This window comes from Pundamilia nyererei, unplaced genomic scaffold (genome assembly GCF_000239375.1).
Source record: "Pundamilia nyererei isolate P.nyererei 1_Seehausen unplaced genomic scaffold, PunNye1.0 scaffold00306, whole genome shotgun sequence".
NCBI lineage: Eukaryota > Metazoa > Chordata > Actinopteri > Cichliformes > Cichlidae > Pundamilia > Pundamilia nyererei.
In genome coordinates this window covers 481392-500227 of record NW_005187707.1, presented here as the reverse complement: position 1 = coordinate 500227, position 18836 = coordinate 481392, and the positions used below count along the sequence as shown (strand labels likewise).

At 38.0% G+C, this 18836-nt stretch overlaps 2 protein-coding genes across 3 annotated transcripts in view; one reads left to right on the top strand and one right to left on the bottom strand.

Annotated features, from left to right (window-relative positions):
* pomk (protein O-mannose kinase) overlaps positions 1-4924 on the top strand; it is a 28847-nt gene extending 23923 nt beyond the window's left edge. Inside the window, exons 2-3 of one of the 2 annotated variants that reach the window (XM_005751324.1) lie at positions 2005-2286; positions 3194-4923. In XM_005751324.1, coding sequence (XP_005751381.1) covers positions 2005-2286; positions 3194-3964 — 1053 coding nt within the window. In that variant the 3' untranslated portion in view covers positions 3965-4923. Of the gene's footprint in view, positions 1-2004; positions 2287-2319; positions 2807-3193 lie in introns of those variants that run through there. The other variant, XM_005751325.2, reaches the window with a different exon arrangement.
* LOC102209723 (thyrotropin receptor-like) lies at positions 4908-17065 on the bottom strand. Its single transcript, XM_005751329.2, has 11 exons — positions 16902-17065; positions 16752-16823; positions 12593-12667; positions 11940-12014; positions 11749-11823; positions 11579-11656; positions 10279-10347; positions 9730-9807; positions 9359-9547; positions 5184-6267; positions 4908-5096 (listed from the first exon to the last, which is right to left on the bottom strand). The coding sequence occupies exons 1-11, from the start codon at positions 17063-17065 to the stop codon at positions 4923-4925; spliced, it is 2133 nt and encodes a 710-aa protein (XP_005751386.1). The 3' UTR covers positions 4908-4922.
* Positions 17066-18836: the final 1771 nt, after the last annotated feature.

Below are 18836 nucleotides of genomic sequence, written 5' to 3'. Positions count from 1 at the left end.
ACAATCGATATGTGATCCATTGTTGATCTGCACACAGCTGTTGTCACTAACGGCGCACTCGCTTTACGTCACTGTCGTGAGACATTCGCAAAGAATCACGGTTTTAGTAACGCAGCGTTCCTACGGGAAAGTAACGATAATCTAATTACTGTTTTTGCAATAGTAATCCCTTACTTTACTCGTTACTCGAAAAAAGTAATCAGATTACAGTAACGCGCCCATCTCTGCTTACGTAGTCAGCTACTTCCGTGCAACTGATATAAGATGCGGTAAGCTAAACACAGCTTCAACCGTTTGTTTGTTGAAAAATAGTAACGGACCGCATTTTTTTGTTAGTGACTGTAACGGCATTGTAACGATAAGAATAGTAATTAGTTAGATTACTCGTTACTGAAAAACGTAACGCTGTTAGTAACGCCGTTACTTGTAACGCCGTTATTCCCATCACTGGTTTTAAGACATGACAGGAATTGACAGGGACAGCCAGTCACTCATGATGAAACACAGCTGAGATTTGAAAAATAGTGACTGTGAGTGGCTGGCAAAAAAGTAGATGTACAGTTATCAAGAACATTACCTCTATCCCTGGCATAGATTTGTTTTGGATTTATTCCCAGTAATAAAGTTGAGCACACCAAAATGAATGAAGGTGTGTTCACCATTTTAAAGTAAGTAATAGTGATGGTAAATTTGATTCTTTTTACTGAATCGAGTTTTAATGAGTCACTCACCAAAGTGATTCGGATTTTTTGAGTCATTTGATTCACTGAGTCAGTTGACCAGAGAGTGCAAAAAATTTACATTTTCACTCAAACTTAATTTGTTTCTCTTTTCATGTAAATCCCACTGCTAAGATGAATGATTCTAAAAAAAAAAACCAACTATTTTATAGAGCAAAAAAGAGCAAAAACATTTCTAAAATTAAGCAATTTCCTATCAAAATTGCTTAATAAACATCTGTTTTTGTTTTTTTATTAGTATTTTCCTTAAATGTGTTAAATATATATATTTTCTCATCTAAATGTCCACTGAGCTGTGAGCCAGGGGGCGGTAATGCGCCTTAACATTGGGTGCCAACCAAGAAGAAGAAGCTGTGAGCCAGGAGGGAGGGGGTGAGTGAGTGAGTGATTCGTTCCCTCGCTCTATGATTCAGCACAGGAGGGAGGGGGTGAGCGAGTCCTGAGTGATTCGCTTAAGCTTACGATTCAGCACAGGAGGGAGGGGGTTAGTGAGTCCTGAGTGATTCGCTTACGATTCAGCACAGGAGGGAGGGGGTGAGCGAGTCCTGAGTGATTTGCTTATGCTTACGATTCAACACAGGAAGGGAGGGGGTGAGTAGCTCAAATGTGTTGTTAGCATGTTAGCAGAGCGATGCTACTGTAAACCGAGGAGCTATTTTCTTGATGTGAGCTTCTACTCAGGGTTTTTTCTTCCAGTTCAGAGCAGAAATGCTTTTGTTAAGAAACTGGCTGTTGTTCCCCTCCGCAATTTTAATTATAAGCGAGATATATTTCTACTAAGCGAATTAGTTTGCTAACAGAAACAGGGATGAGTCAGTGAGTCAGTTGGGCTTGTGTGTCATGATTCACGAGTCAGTAAAGTGATTCTCGAGTTTTGAACGATTCGTTCACGAATCGAACATCACTAGTAAGTAATTTGTTACTTCGTTACATTTGTTAATACTGGGAGAATAAGAAAATAGATAGGCTAGTGGATATTTTCCCGAAAATCTTTAAAGAAAAACTATTTTCCATCATTTACTACTTTAACCAGGATGGTGGTGTGGTGGTTCTGTGGTACACAGGACCACCACACACCATTGTTAAGGCTACACAGCAGGTACAGCTGACCACACAATATACCTCTGACCACAGTGGCCAAAGGGTGTGAGAGTAAGGCAGGAAAATACTGCTTTTCAGCCTCGTGTTGTCCTACTCTTTAATATCTGTAGCTGTAATTAGTACACTTACAATATCCCTTTTGTCATTCCTCTTTTTATTTTAGATGCAGGGCACAGTGGGTCAGCGCAGCAGGACTACTGTGGCCTACATTGTTCCAGTAGTTGGAATATGTGCTGCTGCTTTCCTTCTTACCAATATCTTCATTTACCTCTATCTGGACTCTGTGTATCAGCCTGGTTTGCAGCAAGTTTCACCTCTGGTGGGCTGTGTGCCTCAACACTTTAAAATGCCAACCATGAAAGACTGCACCGCCTGGCTCCAGTGTTTACAAATAAATGCTGAAGTACACGAGCTGAAGCTGATTGACCAGGGAGCAGTGAAAAAGGTAGACAGATTTTTATATATATGTATATGTGTGTGTGTGTATTGGCTAAGTTTGTATGTGTATCAAATAAATGTAATGTCAAGAGATTCCATGTTAATTTCCCATTGTAACTTTAGCAACTTATCATAGTTGTGACACTGGACAACATGTCACAACAAAATACAAAGTACGCTGATGTTATACAGATCCCACATTGTTTAATGTTCAAAAAAGAAAGTTTTAGGGCAAATTGCTTGTAACTTAATTGTAACATTCACATTCGTTGCCATGAAAAAAAAATCTCTCTTGAGCTCTTGAGAGTGCCTCTTGATGAGGTGCAGAGGTGGACGATGAACTCTACCTGGATGTCTATTGTCTCATGTAGTCTTTTACTGAATTCACTAAATGCCAGAGTGGGTGTAATTTACCTCTGCAGTGGAGTCGGGGGGGTCGCCCCATGCTCTGTGGTGGTGCTACTGCTGTGGGCCCGTGTCTTGAGTCGCCTGGGCCCCCTGCTTTTGATGGCTTCTGGGGAATGAGGGTGACTATGGGGGTCAACAGGGGAGCTGATATTTGATTTTATTGTATTTAAATAAAATAAAATTGATGATAATAATAATAAGATTGAATGAAATATGACATTCAAGTGGACCAGTATAGCAAAAGCCGTAATGGTCTACTTGGTAAAATAAATCTGTTGGGCATTTTTCTTGGCCTTTAGACCAATTGCTACAGTGTCAGACGGGACATACAAAAAGAAGAAGAAAAAAAAGCATAAATAAAGCTAAAATAATTGATTATGTCATAAAGTAATACATGGCAGGTTTGTACAGTTAAAAATACAGATTTTGTTAAAAATATTAATTTTTATCATTGGCAACAGTCAGTAGACCTTGTGAATCTCATCTATTTTGTTTTCTTTCCTCAGGTTTATTTGGCAGAGTGGAGAGGCCAGAAGGTAGCTCTGTCAAGGCTATCATCTCTCAATTACTTGGAGGATTTTCTCCATGGATTGTCAATGTTACAGGCCCTGCAGAGCCCCCAGGTGGTTCAATTGGTGGGGTTTTGCCTTGAAGAGCACATCATTTTGACAGAACACCACCCGTTTGGCTCATTGCTTAATCTGGATGATGTTCTTGAAAAAGAGCATTACCAGCAACACAACAATTGGGAGATGCGGCTGAGGCTAGCTATAGATTACGTCACCATCCTCCATTACCTTCATAACAGCCCAGTTGGGCGACGAGTTATGTGCGATTCAAACAGCCTTGAGAAAACTCTGTCCCAATTTCTACTGACAAATGACTTTCATCTAGTAGTGAATGACCTTGATGCACTTCCTGAAGTGGATATGTCCAGAAACTTGTCAGTGAAATGTGGCCATCGGGAGGTCACTGGAGATTTTGTTGCCCCAGAGCAGCTATGGCCATTCAGAAACAATGGAAAGCCATTTTCAGACAATCTCATGCCAGAGTATGATGAGAAGACCGATATTTGGAAGATCCCAGATGTGACGTGGTTCCTTATGGGAAAGGTACCTGGTGGGGATTTAGTCCATTTCCATCTTTTTCAGATCCATGAGAAGTGCAAGAAGAAGGATCCCACCGACCGCCCTTCAGCTTTTGATGTTTTGAAGGTTTACAAATCAGTCTACAGCAGCATGGTACGAGACAGTGCTGGGTTTAGAGATATGCTGTAGAGCAGCAGTCCCAAACCCCTGCCACATTGATCAACATCCAATGATCAAAGACCCGGACCAATGACTTTACCTTTTTCACATAAATAGCCTCCTTGACTCCACACTCAAACCAGTGTGTCTCACTATCCAGGATGTGTAAGTGCTATGTCCAGATGAACAGATAAGATGTGGTCCCAAATGGAGCTATTTTATTTCATTTTAGTTATTTACATATACTAATGGCAAGGATCCAGTTTGATTATAAATAGATTTATTAGAGGTTGAATTAGTCTGCTACAGTGGATCATAATGGCTTGTCAGTGGCTTTATCAGTGAACAAGACATTGTTTTAATTTTTTTTATGCTTCTTACCCTGAAAACAATCTAATAAGTAGCCTTTTTTTTTTTACAGAGAAAAGAGCAGTTAATTATACAGAACAACCAACAATCTGCAGCCTACCTGGGTCTCACTTGCTGTTCGTTTAAATTAGCAGTTTAGAATGTTTAGAATAAATGGTAGATCACAAAAAGTTAGGATAAACCTGCTCTTTACATTTCCCATTGTTTAGATAATTTTCCCCTTTGGTTGATATTTTAAATCCCATATGGACCAAGGTTTGTTACCTGGTTCTAAAAACGAATAGAAAATAGAAAATGCAATGTTTGTTTTCTCGTGATTTGAACTGTTCTGTTTTCTTATTCCACCTTATGGCTGGAATAGTATAATGTTCAGACATTATTTATTTATTTGTAACCGCATCAAAGACATATACATTAAATATTGAAATTCAACCTCATGGTTACTTCTCCGTTTAGGTGACATAGTACACTTTTGATTGATCAGGTCTGTGAATATGTAACCATTTATGACTATTACTATAAGAAATGGACATTAATCAAATTTAAAAAGCCACTTTTTGTTTTTTGAGTCTTATTTGTTTTGGGATATGGATGCTGGGCTTTGGGGTAGACATTTTCTTTATATGTAGGGAGTAATACTGACTAGTTGGCTTCGATAGAGGTGTGCTTGCCGTTGACAAAGACCCATCTGACTCAGCATCATCAGGATATCTCTGTGAAATGCCTTTGTCAAGATAGCATAAAAAAATGGGTTGGTGCAAGAGTTGAGAGGATAGAAAAGAACCAGCAGCACCTGTTGAGAAAAAGACATAACCCTTATTATAAATGAGGGAGGGAGGGGGGGGGGTGCATTAAATATTACAAGTATGTAAAGTTATACCTTGGAATCTGTGACAGTTATCATCGGGTGGTGGAAAGCTGCAGACAGGCCGTAGAAACAAATGGGAGCCAGACATAAAAAGTTGGTGAAAATAATAACAGCCATACGTTTGGCCATGCTCGCGTCGTATCTGCTGGAGTTATGATTGGGATTGTGTACCATAAAATAGATGTGGATGTAACATAAGCATACTACCATAAAAGCAGTGACATTAACAATCAAGACAGAAATAATGTATGTCTGTGCAGCAGTTGTCCCAGTGTCTATAGGTAAGCAGATGCTTACTTTCTGGTAACTGCTCACACCAACTACTGGCAGCAGTGCAAGAAACGCACACAACAACCAGCCAACAAGCATTATCACAGATGCATGACGCAACCTCATTTTTCTGTCTGGCCTGATAGCTGAGAAGATGGCATTCCAGCGCTGAAGACTGATTAGAGTTAATGTGAACACAGACAACTCACTGGCAAACACAGATAATATTCCTACTATATTGCAGCCACTTCCTGTTTGCCAGGTAATCGCATAGTGATGATAATTGGAGCGTGTGTAGAAATCCACAAATGCAATGACCAGCAAGTAGAACCCCATACAGCAATCTGCAAATGCCAGATGACCTATAAGAAAACGGGTAACAGACATTTTCTGTCGACTGGTCAACAGGATGAAGAGCACCAATAGGTTTGCTGAAATGGCAAATAAACTGACGACCCAGACCAATATCCTGAGGATGTCTTTACTCATCACATCTTCACAGGGGTTCAAAGCATCAGGCAGGGGGGTGCATGAGGGTCCATCATCTGCGTCAAGTTCATTACACAGCGAAAAGTCAAAAACTTCACTGAGATGCTCTGAATATGTTTTTACATAGAACAAAGTATCATCCTGAGACTTCTTGGTTGGGCAAATCAGTTTGTTGGGATTGCTATTTGCACTGCCATGAGTTGGAATACCAAACTTTTTAGATTTCAGATGTTGTGAGATGTTGTACTCCAGATACCTCTGAGAGAGCATTGCAGAAGACAGCTGCAGCTTTCCTGAAGTAGCCCATGTCAGGTTGCAGATAACTGCCTCAGAGTGTCTTGCACAGAAATGAAAAGAGTTATTTTTCAGGGAATGAATTACAAGCATATTTTCAAATACAAATTTTGTGACGAAAGTGGGTTGTTGTTTAACCACATTTACAGTGGGGCAAAAAAGTATTTAGTCAGCCACCGATTGTGCAAGTTCCCCCACTTAAAATGATGACAGAGGTCAGTAATTTGCACCAGAGGTACACTTCAACTGTGAGAGACAGAATGTTAAAAAAAATATCCTTGAATCCACATGGTAGGATTTATAAAGAATTTATTCGTAAATCAGGGTGGAAAATAAGTATTCGGTCAATAACAAAAATACAACTCAATACTTTGTAACATAACCTTTGTTGGCAATAACAGAGGTCAAATGTTTACTATAGGTCTTTACCAGGTTTGCACACACAGTAGCTGGTATTTTGGCCCATTCCTCCATGCAGATCTTCTCGAGAGCAGTGATGTTTTGGGGCTGTCGCCGAGCAACACGGACTTTCAACTCCCGCCACAGATTTTCTATGGGGTTGAGGTCTGGAGACTGGCTAGGCCACTCCAGGACTTTCAAATGCTTCTTACGGAGCCACTCCTTTGTTGCCCGGGCGGTGTGTTTTGGATCATTGTCATGTTGGAAGACCCAGCCTCGTTTCATCTTCAAAGTTCTCACTGATGGAAGGAGGTTTTGGCTCAAAATCTCACGATACATGGCCCCATTCATTCTGTCCTTAACACGGATCAGTCGTCCTGTCCCCTTGGCAGAAAAACAGCCCCATAGCATGATGTTTCCACCCCCATGCTTCACAGTAGGTATGGTGTTCTTGGGATGCAACTCAGTATTCTTCTTCCTCCAAACACGACGAGTTGAGTTTATACCAAAAAGTTCTACTTTGGTTTCATCTGACCACATGACATTCTCCCAATCCTCTGCTGTATCATCCATGTGCTCTCTGGCAAACTTCAGACGGGCCTGGACATGCACTGGCTTCAGCAGCGGAACACGTCTGGCACTGCGGGATTTGATTCCCTGCCGTTGTAGTGTGTTACTGATGGTGACCTTTGTTACTTTGGTCCCAGCTCTCTGCAGGTCATTCACCAGGTCCCCCCGTGTGGTTCTGGGATCTTTGCTCACCGTTCTCATGATCATTTTGACCCCACGGGATGAGATCTTGCGTGGGGCCCCAGATCGTGGGAGATTATCAGTGGTCTTGTATGTCTTCCATTTTCTGATGATTGCTCCCACAGTTGATTTTTTCACACCAAGCTGCTTGCCTATTGTAGATTCACTCTTCCCAGTCTGGTGCAGGTCTACAATACTTTTCCTGGTGTCCTTCGCAAGCTCTTTGGTCTTGGCCATGGCGGAGTTTGGAGTCTGACTGTTTGAGGCTGTGGACAGGTGTCTTTTATACAGATGATGAGTTCAAACAGGTGCCATTCATACAGGTAACGAGTGGGGGACAGAAAAGCTTCTTACAGAAGACGTTACATGTCTGTGAGAGCCAGAGATTTTCCTTGTTTGAGGTGACCAAATACTTATTTTCCACCCTAATTTACGAATAAATTCTTTACAAATCCTACCATGTGGTTCATGGATTTTTTTTTCACATTCTGTCTCTCACAGTTGAAGTGTACCTCTGGTGCACATTACTGACCTCTGTCATCATTTTAAGTGGGGGAACTTGCACAATCGGTGGTTGACTAAATACTTTTTTGCCCCACTGTAAATTGTAAATAAAAACAATGCAATAATCTTCAAATCATTTAAAGCCTATTTTTAATTAAAAATGCAAAGGCAAGTGACCATATGTGCTTTTTTTTGTTACTATTAAAACAGTTAGGACATAGTCTATGTTTACCACTGAGTTTCATTATCTCTTCTTTTAAGAACACTGTAAATGAAAGTCTTTTTACATTAACTATTCCTGTGATTTTTGTCATATTTTTCTATTTCATAAAATAGCTTTTGAATTGTTAAGAGGTTTGGAACACAGGCAGGTCAAGTTAGCACCTACATGCTTTACTCTGGACTGTTGTTATACATTCAGAATTTGGTTTGGCTATCATTCAAATAAACATGTGTTTCTCCAAAGCCACACTCAACATTAATGGAGATGTACAAGATATGTACATTAATGAACCCCATAGATGTTGACTTTTAAACTGTGCCCTAATAACATGTCCCTCTCCTCTTAAGCCAGAGGATGTGATGTCCGTGATTTCTTTTGAGTTTCTGATGTGGAAGTCATGCAATGAATTTGAAATAAAGCCTGATTTTTGTCATTATGCAACTTTTCCAATTTTTTTTCTAACTCACTTTAATTTAAACTTGCTGTTGTATTACATTTAAAGTTATAATTAGTGTATCAATATGAACATTTATTATGTTGTCTTTGCACTATTTTAAATAGAATGTAAATTTGCAAATAATATTTTTTTTCCTTTTTTGGAAATGTGTTTATTACACCATGAATTACTACATGTGATGCAAAGTATAAAAAGTAAAAACCCATAATGGTTTTCACTTGTCACTTTGTGATGTCAGAGTGTTGGATCTTGTCTGAGATACAGACAGTACTCGACAATAGTTTCCACCTAAAGACTAAAATAGTCTTAAAAAGTATAACATAATATGTAGTATTATAACCACATTGTGATAGCCATCGCAACAGTCAAAAAACAGCAATTAATCACAACAATATATAAACAACACACATTGCAAGTTGTTATGACCTTATGTAGGGTTTGATGTTACAATTAGCTCACTTTTTTGTTTCTGTAAATTTATAGCAGTCATTGAGCAGGTTATATAGGACAGCATAGTGAATGTTAAGTCAGTATAAATTCTGTGTAATGTTTGGCTAAAGATGGAAACAGACAAAACAAAAGCTGCAATCTACAGTGCATCTTTTTTCAACTGTCAAATGTTTAAATGCTAAATTATTGCCATGTTCTAAGTAACTATTTTTTCATACACTAAAATTTTTAGCTAGTAGCTAGTTACAGCTTTTGAGAATAACCAAAGCCTAATACTATGGACATTACAACAGAAAGGAGAAAGGGGTACACAAGTAAAAGAAAAACAGGGAATATTTTCCCAAGACTTACCCTTGCCCTCTTTTCAGCATTTTAAGACCACAGCAATGGCTTGGGAAGGTCAATTCAGCGCTTTGTAAGTGAACAAAAGCTCTTAAGGGGGGCAGCATTTTTAAGGCCCATGTGTTTTTAGCTTGGAGCTTTTCAATGTTCTTCATACCTTTTGATGGTAAAGAGTGTACTTTGGTATCTGAAAGATCTCTGGATTGACAGACAAATAGTTAAGAATTAATTCATTGGGCTACAGAGCTCTCTCTCTCTCTCTGTCTTTCTCTGTCTTTATATAAAGGAAGGGTGGGAGAGAGAATAAAAGAGCGAGAGAGAGAGAGAGAGAGAGAGATTTTTGTCAAGAACACTTTGTCTTTTGTGAATTCTGTACTCACAGGTGAGTTGGGCCTTGAATCACACCATAAAATGCAAATTCCTCTATTTGTTCTAAATCCAAATTCCTATCAAGATACCTGAATATTTGGGAAAAGATGGGGAACAAAATGACATGATAAAAACTATTTAGTTTTACCAAACCTTCAGTTTTAAAATGTATTTTTTTCTGAAAAGTGTGTTTAGTAAAATGAAACTGACAAGAATAACAAAGAAATGAACTGTTGTACAATGTTTCATGTCCATTTTGAATTAAACAACAAAAAAAAAAGATTGAAAACCATAATCAATGACATTAGAACATTTTAAAGTATCTGAAACAGTATACCTACAACTACCAAAGGGGCCAACCTTATTTGACCCTGCCCAGAAATTTTAGTCATTAAAATTGCTTGTTCACTTGAGGCTATAATCTACCTATGACTTATCCCATCTATCAAGCACGTTAGTAAAGTTCAGACACAAACTATATAGACAAGAAATAAATAAATACAAGATGTGAATTGAATCTTGTGTCCTATCAGTTTAGTGAATAAATCAAAAGTTCATACACTTCCTCCAGTTTGGTTCCATTGAAAGCATAGTCCTGGATCTCTTTCACACCATTGCTATTCAGCACACTAAAAAAGGGGAAGAAAACCCTGTAAATCTTAAATCTTCATAATTAAATTTGTTGTTAAACGTTAGTTCCATCTCTGTTTCACACTGACATGTATGCCATTGGAAACGACATTAAATACATTCTGTTGTCATAATCTGCAGGGTATGCATATTGGAAAACGATTTTAAATCAAGCCATCAAGATATGACTGATGTGCAAACCTGCATCTTTAACATAAGGCGTATAACCAAAAGTATTGTAGTTGGTAGAGTTCTCAAATATACTGGGCTACAATCTCTGGTCAGGTGTGGTAACTCCTCCAGTCTGCATCTTTGGGCAAGATACTGAACCCCCAGTTGTCCTTGAAACATTCAGCTGAGTGGGAGTGTGTGCCGCTGTTTGACAAAACACTTAGTCATAGAAGTCATAGAAAACAATTGCTGTATGTTTGTCTGTTTGATTGGATGAAAAAAAGCTTAGAGTAAAAAGTGTTCCAATTACTCATTTACTCATGAAGTACCAGTCTATTTACAGTTGCTGTGACAAACAGTCCCCAGCCCTCAGTTTGAGGCGTGGGTCTGCAAAACCAAAGGGGAGGGGAAAGTCAGGAGTGTGAAGCAGGGGTTCCTCACAGAGAGCCTTCTTCACCTGTACAAATGCCACCTGGCACTGCTCCGTCCACTGGAAGGAGATCCTTCAAGGGGCTGGTCAGATCCACAAAGTTCAGGATAAACAAGTGGCAATAACCAGCCAGCCCCAAGAACTGCCTTTTTTGTTTGTCATGGGAGGCAGGCAGGATGCGATGGGTGCTGTCTTATCCATCTCAGGAACTGTTTCAAAATGGTGCCCTATGAGCGAGCTGCTACTGGGGAGAACAAATCTGCAAAACACTGTTGCAATGCAGTAATATCCACTCTCTTGGCCTCTGTGAGGTGGTCATCACAATGGAGGGAGGTGGGAATGGTTGAATTTAGCACCTCCAGCCCCAACTCATCTCTTTCCATCACTATAGCTCACCAGAGAAACAGTTTGAGCCTCTTTCCATGCTTTGAGGAGGTTGAAGTGATAACATCTCATGGACAGAAGGAAGGAAGGAAGGAATTTTATCCCAAACCATGACCGTCTTTCTAGACCTAACCAATAACCATATGCCAGCAAGTATGAAGAGTCATCACCAAGCTCCATTAACATGGCAAATTAAGAGATAAAATGTGTTGCATTATTAGTCATTGACATTAAATTAAACTCACATAGTCAAAGTATTCAGAGATATTCCAGTAAAGGAATTAGCAGGTATGACTTGGATAAAAACATTCTCCACCATCTCTCTGTTAAAAAGGAGCAAACACACACACAAAGGCTTCAAGTCAAATTATTAGAGGAATGTGCAGCAGAATATTTATGACTAAATGCTACATACAATATAAAATGGTCTTGGCTGGAGTGAATATGCTGTAGCCCAGGAAAGGTGGTGAGACCTGTGTTTGTGATCCCACTGTATTAAAAGAAAGCTGAGTCAAGAATCAATAAATGTACATAACTTTTATGTTGCTTATTTGGAAAACAAACAATACAGTCATAATATAAATAAACAAATAAAATCATACTTACAGATATTTTAAATTAGGCAGATTCTTAAAAGCATCTTGATCAATATATGACAGTGTTTTGATGCCATTTAGTTGTCTGTTGGACATGAAAACATACACAGAGACACAAACACAAAATATTTGCATTTTTTCATGTAATGCTTTTTTGCCTAAAAAATTTTTTCAGTCTAAGATATCTCCAAAACTGTTTTAATTATAGAAACATCCATAGAAATCTTTTCACAAGTTATCTACTGTAACACTTTCAACCTGTTATACATGTGTTTGAGTATATGAGTATCTGACAGGAAAGGGGGCTTGTCATATTGGGGCTTGTTATATAAAAATGCAAAGCTAATGACAAGGGTTTAATAGCACAGTAACCCTGTACTTGAAAGGAGAAGCTGGTGGGATTTAGGAACCGAGAAGAACCATGTAAGGATTGAATAATCTGCTGAAATAATCGGTACATTACTGTATAATTATGTTTTACATCTAACCAACCCATCTCCAACATTAAAAAAAGCCAGATCTTTGAAAATCATTTTGCCAGTACTACTGCAGGACAGAGGAAACATGATACAAGACTTATTTGTATTTACTGAAGCATAAATCCATTCATTTGATGATTAATTTCAATTACATGTTAAATTTTTGTGCATGAAATTTACATACATGTGTGTGACCCTGGACAGGTTGTAGAAAGAATGCCTTTCAAGATATCTTAATGTACTGTCATCAGATATGTATCTGAAAAACACACAAACAAAGTACAACTTCTGATTTGAAGATTGAGAGATTTAGAAAGAAATAGAGAGAGAAATACTGTTAATTGTCTGAACAACTTTTAAAGACAAAAATGATGGTCACTGAATCAAATTTGATATCTTCTGATAAGAACATTATTAGATACAGATCCTGGATGGATAAGAAGCACAACTATGAATAAGAATGAAAAAAATATATATAGCTGATAATAAAGCTCTAGAAACTCACAACTCTGATGTATGGGCCGAAGCCATTTATTGACAAGACAATAAATGGCTTGTTCTCCAAAACTTAAAACTCACCACTGCAGCTCTACTGCAACCTCCTAGCAACATATTAACCTTTACTTAAAATATGTCTGTGAAGGTTCTCAGTCATCCAGGTCATCGTAGTCAAAGGACCTTGCAAAGAAAAGCGTCTGGACTTCTTTAAGTTACTTGAAGACGTTTCACCTCTCATCCGAGAAGCTTCTTCAGTTCTAAGGTCAAATGGTGGAGAGTCCCAGATATAAACCTAGTGGGAGTATCCCCCTACAGAGGGACAAAAGGACCCCCTGATGATCCTCTAATCACCTGAGCCAAGGTGTGAAACTGGGTGTGGGTCCCAACCAGCCAGAGTTTCGGGTGAGTTCATTGTGAAACCTGGCCCCACCTTATCATGCGAATTCCTGAGATCAGATGGCCCAGGATGTGAGTGGGCGTTAAGGCATCTGGGAAGGGATCTCAAAACTGAGATCCCTTCCCAGACGCATGTATTTTACTTAAAATACATTACTATTCAGCTATCTTAACTAATCATAGGCTGATTTCTAACCTTCTTTTTATTTTAAACATTCTTGAAAGAACAGTTGTAAAACAGCACAGTATAATTCCCAGAAGAATGGGTTATTTGAAGAGTTTCAGTCAGGATTTAGAGTTTATCATAACACAGAAACAGCACTAGTGAAGGTTACTAATGTTCTCTGACAGTGGACTCATCGTTTGCTTGTCCTGCTACACCTTAGTACAGCACCTGATACCCCTCACCACCAGTGGTGGTCAAGTTACTTGAAAAAAGTAATCAGTAACTAATTACTGATTACTTCCCCCCAAAAGTAATCCCATTACTTTACTGATTACTTATTTTCAAAAGTAATTAATTACTTAGTTACTTAGTTACTTTTTAAAAACACGATTTACAACCTGAATAGGTGATAAAGCGATAGATCTTTCAGCCCAATTCTACTTTTTTTGCATAATCCATCATACAAAATGTAATCAAATGGAAAGGTCCCTTTTTAAAACTTGTTTTATTAGTTTTAATCTTTTAACTTTATGCATCAAGCAAAAATTTAATTATATGCAACATTCTCTGACTGGAAGAAATTTGTTTAATATTTAAACCTATTTTTTGCACATTCCTGCACATAATTCTTTTTTTTGTGTGTGTTTACACTCACTCTTTCAAATAGATGCAAGTAAAACACAGCAGAAAATTAATAAAATCAAAGACTAGCGGTCCTTTTGCTCTATTTTCACCTGTAAAGCAGGAGTGTGGTAGGCGGAGGTTTACCCTGGTGCAGGTGTGCCACAGCAGTCAGTTGAAGAATCCACGAGTTTCTCTGTGAATTTCCCATTACGTCGTTGCGCACTCGGTGCTTGCTTGGGGGGGTTTTTCGCTGTAAAAAGGAGTTTTCTTCCCACGCACAACGGACACTAATGTTTTTGTCACTTTTTATGGAATCATACTTAAAGTAAGGTCAGTACTTCCACACTTTAAATGCTGCATGCTCATACTCTCTCCTGCACTTGATATATTATCCATTGTTGATCTGCACACAGATGTTGTCACGAACGTCGCACTTGCTTTACGTCACTGTCATGAGACATTCTTGCAAAAAAAATCACGGTTTTAGTAACGCAGTAACGCAGCGTTCCTACTGGAAAGTAACGGTAATCTAATTACTGTTTTTGCAATAGTAATCCCTTACTTTACTCGTTGCTTGAAAAAAGTAATCGGATTACGCGTTACTGCCCATCTCTGCTCACCACACAAAATTTGCTAAGTTCCAGGGGGTTCTATGCAGTAACCAGTTCAATTTAAATAAGACATGCTTTCCTTTGATAATATTATTAGATGACATACCATACATTTTCACTGCTATGCAGATAATACCAGCTTTATTTATGCATGAAGGCAGATAACAGAAACCAATTAGTTAAGCTACAGGCATGTCTTACAGACTTAAAGGCTGTCAGGGTACCTGCGTCACTGACTAAAGTGTTTTGTGTTCATGGGTTTTTTGAATGTTGTTCATTCATTCATTTTTATTCTCTGTGCGACCTATGTTTCTTAGTCTAGTTTCTACCATTCTTGAGTTTATTTCGAGTTAGGTTGTCCTGTGTATTATATGCACACTGCATATAATACACAGGCAATCACTGAAGAGTGATAGTGTTGACAACTTCAGACAGAAACAAGGGTATGCTTTTAATAAATTGCTTTCCTCTTTTAGTCACAGAAAATGGCTGGCTCTCCCTGAGCCTGGTTCTTCCAGAGGTTTCTTCCTGCTAAAACTGAGCTTTTCCTTCCCTCCGTGACCAAGTACGGGCTCAGGGGGTTATTTGATTGTTGAGATTTTTTCTCTACTGTAGTAATAAAGCAACCTGAGGTAACTGTTCTTGTGATTTGGCACTGCATTAATTAAATTTAATCTAATTGAAATTAGCCAATTGCATGTATTCAAATGTCTTTTATCTGATTCCGGCAAAAACTGAGGTTCGAGTTGAATGAATCTATGGTTGTATGGATGATTTTGTGTCTATTTATGAATCCATAAGTCAATATGTTTTAACCTAATCTTTAATGTGTGGTTTTTATCAAAACCGTGATTCACTTTGTTTTCTGTTTTTTGAAATGTGCTACACAAATGAAGCTGTTATTACTAAACCTGACAGCGTTGTTATGAAATGAAAGACTACATTTTAGAAATGAAAATGTCCAGAAGAGCAAGGCACAACAGAAGATGTTACTTCAATCTGGCCATTCTTGTGGTCTTTACGGAATCATTTCATTTTTATTTGCTCTTTATGACTGTGTGTTTAATGACAAAATACCTTAGTAAGGTATTTTGAATTTAAATCAGAGTTTGCAATGTGACAAGGATGTCTCTTTTTTTGATCACAGTGGTAAGTTGTTGAACATATAACCTGTTCCACTAGATGCCATTTTTAACACATATTCGGTACAGTACTAATAACTGTGCAGTACTCTGTTTTTGGTAACTATTGTCCTTGATGTAAATATGTAAAAAAAAATGTGTATGTTTCTGTTCTGTGTCCTGTATACTGTTTGTTTGTATATGTGTTTTTCTTGCTGCTGTTACAACCAAATTTCCTCTTGTGGGACAATTAAAGGATTATTCTATTCTATTCTATTCTATTCTAGTCTATTCTATTCTATTAAAAGGCTGCTAAAACCACAATAGCTGGTTAATACATTTCTCTGACTAGAGGACCAAAAATAAAACAAACAAGAGTAGTCCACAGGCTACATACTTTGTAAACTCCTTCTACCAAAAGTAGAGCTCTCTGCGTTTAACCAGACCAGTGAGCTATGAATACTCTACCCCTTCTGAACCATACATTCCACCTCAATCAGCTCTGCATTAGCAACATACACTGATTTTCATTTCTGCATCAACCATCATGTTATCTATAAGACCCAGGGCAGTATATACTTCAGTTCTGCTTTAACTTTTACTTGAGGGGAAGGAAAAAAATGCCCGTAATGTTAATAGTTAGAATAGTTAAAAGTTTTGTTGAAAGTCTCATTTTTATTAAGCATATAGGAAACATATACTAAGAGATAACAGTGCCTTTAAGTCTCATATAAAATATAATATATAATAAGAGGTTTATTTTTATTACAATAACTGTAATTTTTGTCTTCAGTCAGTACTTGCAATAGAGGATCATGAAGGTAATTGGTTAAGCACTAGTTTACTGTCAATATTGTTTATTTACTTTGTTGAGTAGTAATCTACTAGATTGAAAGAAAGAGGATAGTTTTGTAGAAAGTATCTTACATTTGTGAAATATTGGCCAAGTTTGCAAATGCATTCTCAGGAATAGAATACATTCTTGTCCCCAGAAGCCATCTAAAAGAGAAATTGAAGGCATTTCAGTCTAACCACAACAGTCACAGAAATCAGCGGTTAAGGACTGTGGTTACTTACACTTCCTTTGTGCTGGAATGGAAAACAGGAATAACCTCAACTCCAAAGCACGACACACTGTAGATTTCCCACTCACACTGGCAATGAGGTGGACAATACTCCAGATGAATAGTAGTCTTGACAAGGATAAAAGTTAAAATAGTAATATGAAAAACAGAATTCATTGTAAAAGCAGTACTTGTGAAGACTCTGCTCATTTGAGTTTTCAAAGCCACTGGGCTGTCCTGGATTTTGGCCAATTGCAAGTGCTCCACAACTGCCCTTCAAAATAAGATTTTGAATATGATTTTCTACTTGTATAATGCAGATTATACAGTAAATATGTTAGGTATATATTTGATCAGTATTAAGAGTTTAAATCTTATTAAATCTTATATCATCATTATTCTTTTGATACTTTTAATACTTTCATTAAACCCTAAAGGCATTTTTTTGCCTAGGCTGTTCATTTCTTATTTCATCTGAAATAAAATTATAATAAAAACTTGCTGTCAACGGACCACTGAGGCAGGCAGAACTTATACTATTTCTAGTACTAAAGGTTTATTTAGGTGTTTATTTAAAACACGAACGTGAATCAATAATCCAAACACAAGATTAGTATTATGAAAGTTCCGGTACCACAAGGTTATTCCACAGGTTCAAATCATTCCACAGAAATTCCATCATGAGCCCTGATTACCTCACCACTGCAAGGAAAGTTTCTTCAAAGGAATGCGCACAGGGGAAAAAAATTTATGTTTTGTTTTAGGGACAAGGAGTGCAAACACAGAGAAAAGGAGACAAGCTTCTCTAAAGCTTCTAAAATGGAGCACATATTTCTACTTGCTGACTTTATATGGAGAATACTGCCTAACCCTACATTTGTATTATTAATTCTTTACTTACTCCAAGGCCTTTAAAGACCACTGAGGCTACTGTGGAACAAATAAAAAAACAAGACTGTCTTTTAAACATTAATTCAATGAAATATTCGATTATAAACCACCAGATTCTCCCATGTATTAATAAATTAATAAAATTATCTATATTTGTAACTGATCAGATGCTGGCGACAGGGTGAACTCAGCATCTTGATATGCAGTTTCACGCTTGAGTAACATAATCAGACTGGCAAGAAAGAGGAAGCAGGACTAAACATAATACACATGACCAATGTTCCCTGTTAGCTGCGCGCGTGTGCAATTGCGCACTGCTGGCATGGTCTCTGCGCAAAAAAAAATCTGCGTTGCGCACAAAAAAAATCTAACCTGATTTGAAATTAAAATAAATACTTTAACAATTCTGTTTTGCAGTGTTAGTCAGTAAGTGACTGGCTGCTCCCATATGGGATTAGAACGATGCCACCTTATCCCATAGTCCAGCCAATAATGCGATTCACATTCGTATATACGCAGCTAATCAACGTCATTGACAGGCTAAGATAGCATCCTGTCACACACACTGGTGTTTTAGCTATCAAAGTGGCGTGGCTGATGTGGAGTGAAGCCACGTTAATTGACAACGTTTACAGCCATTGGAGATGTGAGCAGGACAGAAGGAACAATTGACGGGAAAAGTGTGGACTTTATACCAGTTTTTAAATTGTGTTGATAGGCCTCGTAAAACCAGAGTTATAATAAAAATATATGCAATGTTTGGATTTCTTCCTGGATACTATCGTTGTTTATATTTACAGCGGGAAGAAACGGTAAAAACTGTGTTTTATAAGGAAAGCGCTTGAAAGCACTCTCCGCCTGTGAGCAAAAAGGACAACAAAAAAACCCACCCTTTCCTACTGGTCGAAAAATGTACCATGTCGACCAATCAAAAAATGATATGGCAACATGGCATTTAGTTGTTTAGGGAGGGGGAATCTCCAAAAGTTGAATCTGTTCATCTGGACGTAGCGTTTTGTGGGAGAAACGTTTCGTCACTCATCCAAGTGACTTCTCA